General features: G+C 48.9%; 1 protein-coding gene across 1 annotated transcript in view; it reads left to right on the top strand.

Annotated features, from left to right (window-relative positions):
• The window catches only part of LOC119587570, a gene marked incomplete at its 3' end in the record, with an annotated part of 3,535 nt that overhangs the window by 1,376 nt on the left and 1,924 nt on the right, over nucleotides 1–235 (top strand). The window contains 1 exon segment of the mRNA XM_037936281.1: nucleotides 43–225. Within this exon segment, the coding sequence (XP_037792209.1) occupies nucleotides 43–225 (183 nt within the window).

Raw genomic sequence — 235 nt, 5'->3', positions numbered from 1 at the left:
CGGTAAAGATTTCCCTTGATCCTTTGTCAACGTGCTTTCCAGTGTGCACCGGCGAGCCCTTGGTGGAAAACGGAACCACCAACTGGTCAAATCAGGTCAACTACTCGGTTGGTCAGAACGTGAGAGCAACTTGCAATCAGAGCTATCTTTGCAGTGTGCATAGTGATGAGCAAGATATTGAATGCACTCCTGTTGGCTGGAGTAACGCCACGCCATGTTATGAAGGTGTGTACAG

The sequence above is a fragment of the Penaeus monodon genome, chromosome 22 (genome assembly GCF_015228065.2).
Source record: "Penaeus monodon isolate SGIC_2016 chromosome 22, NSTDA_Pmon_1, whole genome shotgun sequence".
Lineage (NCBI taxonomy): Eukaryota > Metazoa > Arthropoda > Malacostraca > Decapoda > Penaeidae > Penaeus > Penaeus monodon.
This window is presented reverse-complemented; position numbering and strand designations above follow the sequence as displayed.